The 6,000-nt window shown below is 41.2% G+C and overlaps 1 protein-coding gene across 1 annotated transcript in view; it reads right to left on the reverse strand.

Moving 5' to 3' along the window:
* Positions 1–5,337, reverse strand: part of LOC106573238 (metallophosphoesterase MPPED2) — a 46,597-nt gene extending 41,260 nt beyond the window's left edge. Inside the window, exons 1-2 of the mRNA XM_014148111.2 lie at positions 5,044–5,337; positions 3,850–4,104 (exon numbers count right to left, since the gene is read on the reverse strand). Of these exons, the coding sequence (XP_014003586.1) occupies positions 3,850–4,031 (182 nt within the window). The 5' untranslated portion in view covers positions 4,032–4,104; positions 5,044–5,337. The remainder of the gene's footprint in view (positions 1–3,849; positions 4,105–5,043) is intronic.
* Positions 5,338–6,000: the final 663 nt, after the last annotated feature.

Consider the following 6,000-nt stretch of genomic DNA (forward strand, 5'->3'; position numbering starts at 1 on the left):
TGATGTCGCTCTTGCTGCTGGTGAGTCTCTGATCCACCTCTACGCAGACGACACCATTCTGTATACTTCTGGCCCTTCTTTGGACACTGTTAACCTGTTATGGCTAGGGGGCAGTATTTTCACGGCTGGATAAAAAACATGCCCGATTTAATCTGGTTACCACTCCTACCCAGTAACTAGAATATGCATATACTTATTACATATGGATAGAAAACACTCCAAAGTTTCTAAAACTGTTTGAATGGTGTCTGTGAGTATAACAGAACTCATTTGGCAGGCAAAAACCTGACAAGGTTTCAGGCAGGAAGTGGCCTGTCTGACAAGGTGTCGTTCTTCTTGTCTCTGTTTATTGAAGAGTGAGGATCTTAGCTGTCCCGTGACACTTCCTACGGCTGCCATAGGGTCTCAGAAGGCGGCAAAAAGCTGAATCGTGGCTTTGCAGGCTCTGGCTGAAAAAAAGTAGCGCGTTTGGGTAGTGGCTGGTTACAGTACTGTGAGACTCAGGCTCGTGCCCGCGTCGACCGAAAGCTTTGTTTACTTTCCTCAGTTTAGCTAAAAGGAGATTCCCGGTCTGAATATTATCGCTTTTTTACGAGAAAAATGGCATAAAAATGGATTTTAAACAGCGGTTGACATGCTTCGAAGTACGGTAATGGAATCTTTCGATTTTTTTTGTCACGAATTGCGCCATGCGCACGACCCTGATTTACCATTTCAGATAGTGTCTGGGACGCACGAACAAAACGCCGCTATTCGGATATAACGATGGATTATTTTGGACCAAACCAACATTTGTTATTGAAGTAGCAGTCCTGGGAGTGCATTCTGACGAAGACAACAAAAGGTAATGAAACTTTTATAATAGTAAAGCTGATATTGGTGAGTGCTAAACTTGCCGGGTGTCTAAATAGCTAGCCCGTGATGCCTGGGCTATGTACTTAGAATATTGCAAAATGTGCTTTCACCAAAAAGCTATTTTAAAATCGGACATATCGAGTGCATAGAGGAGGTCTGTATCTATAATTCTTAAAATAATTGTTATGCTTTTTGTGAACGTTTATCGTGAGTAATTTAGTAAAATGTTAGCGAATTCCCCGGGAGTTTGCTAGTTCTGAACGTCACATGCTAATGTAAAAAGCTGGTTTTTGATATAAATATGAACTTGATTGAACAAAACATGCATGTATTGTATAACATAATGTCCTAGGGTTGTCATCTGATGAAGATCATCAAAGGTTAGTGTTGCATTTAGCTGTCTTCTGGGTTTTTGTGACATTATATGCTAGCTTGAAAAATGGGTGTCTGATTATTTCTGGCTTGGTACTCTGCTGACATAATCTAATGTTTTGCTTTCGTTGTAAAGCCTTTTTGAAATCGGACAGTGTGGTTAGATAAAGGAGAGTCTTATCTTTAAAATGCTGTGAAATAGTCATATGTTTGAAAAATTGAAGTTTTTGTATTTTAGAGGAGTTTGTATTTTGCGCCACGCCCATCATTAGATATTGGAGCAGGTGTTCCGCTAGCGGAACGTCTAGATGTAAGAGGTTAACAACCCTCCAGACGAGCTTCATTGTCATACAACTCTCCTTCCGTGGCCTCCAACTGCTCTTAAATACAAGTAAAACTAAATGCATGTTCTTCAACCGATCGCGGCCTGCACCTGCCCGCCCGTCCAGCATCACTACTCTGGACGGTTCTGACTTAGAATATGTGGACGACTACAAATACCTATGTCTGGTTAGACTGTAAGCTCTCCTTCCAGACTCACATCAAACATCTCCAATCCAAAGTTAAATCTAGAATTGGCTTCCTATTTCGCAACAAAGCATCCTTCACTCATGCTGCCAAACATACCCTCGTAAAACTGACCATACTACCGATCCTTGACTTCGGCGATGTCATTTACAAAATAGCCTCCAATACCCTACTCAATAAACTGGATGCAGTATATCACAGTGCCATCCGTTTTGTCACCAAAGCCCCATATACTACCCACCACTGCGACCTGTACGCACTCATTGGCTGGCCCTCACTTCATACTCGTCGCCAAACCCACTGGCTCCAGGTCATCTACAAGACCCTGCTAGGTAAAGTCCCCCCTTATCTCCACTCACTGTTCACCATAGCAGCACCCACCTGTAGCACGCGCTCCAGCAGGTATATCTCTCTGGTCACCTCCAAAGCCAATTCCTCCTTTGGCCGTCTCTCCTTCCAGTTCTCTGCTGCCAATGACTGGAATGAACTACAAAAATCTCTGAAACTGGAAACACTTATCTCCCTCACTAGCTTTAAGCACCAGCTATCAGAACAGCTCCCAGATCACTGCACCTGTACATAGCCCATCTATAATTTAGCCCAAACTACTACCTCTTCCCCTACTTTATTTATTTAATTTATTTTGCTCCTTTGCACCCCATTATTTCTATTTTGCACTTTCTTCCACTGCAAATCTACAATTCCAGTGTTTTACTTGCTATATTGTATTTACTTTGCCACCATGGCCTTTTTTGCCTTTACCTCCCTTATCTCACCTCATTTGCTCACATTGTATATAGACTTATTTCTCTACTGTATTATTGACTGTATGTTTGTTTTACTCCATGTGTAACTCTGTGTTGTTGTATGTGTCGAACTGCTTTGCTTTATCTTGGCCAGGTCGCAATTGTAAATGAGAACTTGTTCTCAACTTGCCTACCTGGTTAAATAAAGGTGAAATAAAATAAAAATAAATAAATCTACAACTCTCCTCATGCTAGCATAACAAAACGTTTAGTCCAGGCAGGTATGGTGGCTCCCGTAGGACATTTAAGGTGAGTGAAATGGAACACACAACAATAATTCCCAGGGGCTACATAGTAAATATAAACAAATACAACTATGTATTATGGATTTTCATGACAATTAATTTGGCATATGCTACGTAGCGTGTGAATTGACACTCGCTACTCTTGCATGCAAATTTCACGCCATTGACGGACGTCTCTCCGTGTGATTTCGGCTTTTAGCTTCTCACAGTCCTGTTCTAAAACGCTCCATCCGATTGAAATACTATAGCAGTGGGAGATAGCTTCAATAAACAATCCAACTGATCCAACATAGTCCACCTTGTGGTTCTACTGAGACATCTGTTCAGGGTCTAAGACAAACAGACAGCGAGAGCCGTTGTGATTTAATGGCTCCTATTAAAAAAATAAAGTTATTAGTGGACTAAGTGAAAAACACTGGTTAACGGAAGTCCAGACTTTCGATAAAAGAGGACATCTGCCGTAGGCCTTTGTTTCCTCTCTGCTGGTAAAGTGTTTTGTGTGCGTGTCACTGTCAGTCAGAAAGTCCCAGCGAGACAGCCAGAAGCACCTGCCTCCCCCTCTGACCACCCTGGGCCAACCCACCTCATCCACGGCAATGCTCATTACATCCTAATGATTCAGAAGTCAATAGGCAAGTTACTTACAATTGAACTGTGACCCAGAGGTCAAAGGAACATTGTTAAATAGCTTATAAACCCACCGCACCTCTGACCTCCGTTAAGTTGATAACATGAAAGGTGGCCTCCGCCTCACACACTGTAGATTATTTGGCAGGGCAGATAACTCACAAACCAATCAAATTAAATAAAAAATCATCCCCCATCTATTCTTCTGTATGAATCACAAGCTAATATGTGGTGAGAGAATACAGAAGGCACCACCAGCTGGAGGTTGGTGGTAAAGGTAGTGAGGACAGATGTCTATATATACACACTTTTTTTTGTGTTTGAACCCCATCAATCAATACTCTGTGCACTGTAAAAGGCCCTTCAGATGAAAGGGAGATAGATATAATGCAGTCTGTGGATAGATAGATACTCACATGTGGACATGGGGTGGTTGGAAGCGGCTCTGGTTGATGTTGTAGTGGGTAAAGGCCTGTGTGGGGTTGGAGCTGTACTCGTCCACAGTGATGGTCACCTTGCCCTGAGAGGGGGGGTTTCTGTGAGCCATGGCTCCACTGCTAGGGACATGGGCAGTTAGTTTACCAGGATCCAGGACCATTCTAGGAAGCAGGCATCATTCAGAATGGCCCCGCTCAGCTCACCAACTCAGACCCACCGGCCCCCTGGACAATCTGTACCACCGTAAACAGAAAGAGAGGAGCCAATGTTAATATACAATAATTGTGCCGTATGTTCATTAAAAAAATATGCTGCAATAAATGACAGCATTAACTGAGCCTTAATTCAAATAAACTAAATGACAGCATTAACTGAGCCTTAATTCAAATAAACTAAATGACAGCATTAACTGAGTATTGTACAAAAACACACAAGAAAACATTCAGAATACATAGTTACAATAATAATTCAACCACTAATATCAGAAATGAAGCCCTACATATGTCTTGTTAATTTCTGCTGATAGATTTTACCTACAGTAGATAGGATAAGACCAGACATTAAAACCTAACAATGATGTAGTAGAAAATATTTTTTTACAAATGTAATAGTCACTCTGTAAATTGATACAATGTAACCAAGTGAATTATAGTTGCAGTAGGCCTATTGGCTAGATGACGTAAATGAACTTTGACCAAACAACTTATAACGGTCAAGACAATATAAAGTGAAAACAAAAACATAACAACCCGGACGAATTTAACATGAGCAAATTAACAGAGATGCAGACAGACTACATTTTCCACCACTCAACTTTATCACGCTGATTGTCTTACAAACTAAATTGGAAGAGGATATTTTACGTAAAATCTGTTCCCTCTTTTGTTTCACACTGCAACATTATGAAGAGGGAATTAAAAAAATCCTATGCACCATTTCTACCAATCTGCCTAAAAAGAGAAATATGGAAAAGAGACCAAATTGGACCTCTGACACCCGAGATTACAAGATTGTGTTGTTCCTAATTTATTCTATCCTGCATTACAGGGAATAAAATACAAACATAAACCAAGTTATTGCATCTAAAAATAGTACGAATAGCAACATCTATAGCCTCTGCAGAAACCTCTGTATCCATATGGCTCGTAAATGACAAGCCACCTCTAACCCACCGCTTTGTGCCTGCCTCGTTATTTTTTTCCCAACGATTTTCTTGCCAACCGGGTAGCGAGTTCCTTTCCTTCGGCCGATAACAGCTCCGGGTTAACCCGATATGTTTTCAAAAACGCGGTCCCATAGATAAAGCAGAGAATTCAACTCTTGAGAGGTGGAGGTCGTGGCTAGCAGGGCAGAACCTTCGACCCTGAGAGACCCTCGGCTGGCTATTGAGGAAATGCGACAGACAGGCAAAGAGCGAGTAAGGAGCCTCGATGTGAAACGAGAAGGAGGGGGGAGCCCGAGAGTGCAGTGCAGTGCGAGAGGACTGCCACCGGGGTCAGAGAGCAGTACAGAAGCACAGGGAGACGCGGAGGGGACTGCACTGGGACTACTGTTTGTAGAATTGTAAATAGGATTTAAAGCAACCTATTTTTTTTGCTATATATATTTGTGGATAGCCTACGATTGGGCTCATATAGACCTAGGTTACCTTTGTTGCCTATTAAAACATATTATACATAATATATGAATAAATACAAATATACCAAATTAAATACACATTTGTACTGTTAAACGTAAGGTCCTAGCAGTGTAAAACAATGACATACTACCCGGACTATTTGCATTGAGCCCCCTCCCCTCCCTTTTTTATGCTACTGCTAGTCGATGTTTATTATCCATGCATAGTCACTTTACCCCTACCCACCAAGCATTCAGAAAGTATTCAGACCCTTCGCTTTTTCCACATTTTATTACTTTACAGCCTTATTGTAAAATTGATTAAATAAAATAAAAAATCATCAATCTACACACAATTCCTCATAATGACAAAGCGAAAATCAAGTTTTCTAGACATAAATACTGAAATACCTTATTTACATAAGCATTCAGATCCTTTGCTATGAGACTCGAAATTGAGCTCAGATGCATCCTGTTTCCATTGATCATCCTTGAGATGTTTCTACAACTTG

Source organism: Salmo salar, chromosome ssa16 (assembly GCF_905237065.1).
Source record: "Salmo salar chromosome ssa16, Ssal_v3.1, whole genome shotgun sequence".
NCBI lineage: Eukaryota > Metazoa > Chordata > Actinopteri > Salmoniformes > Salmonidae > Salmo > Salmo salar.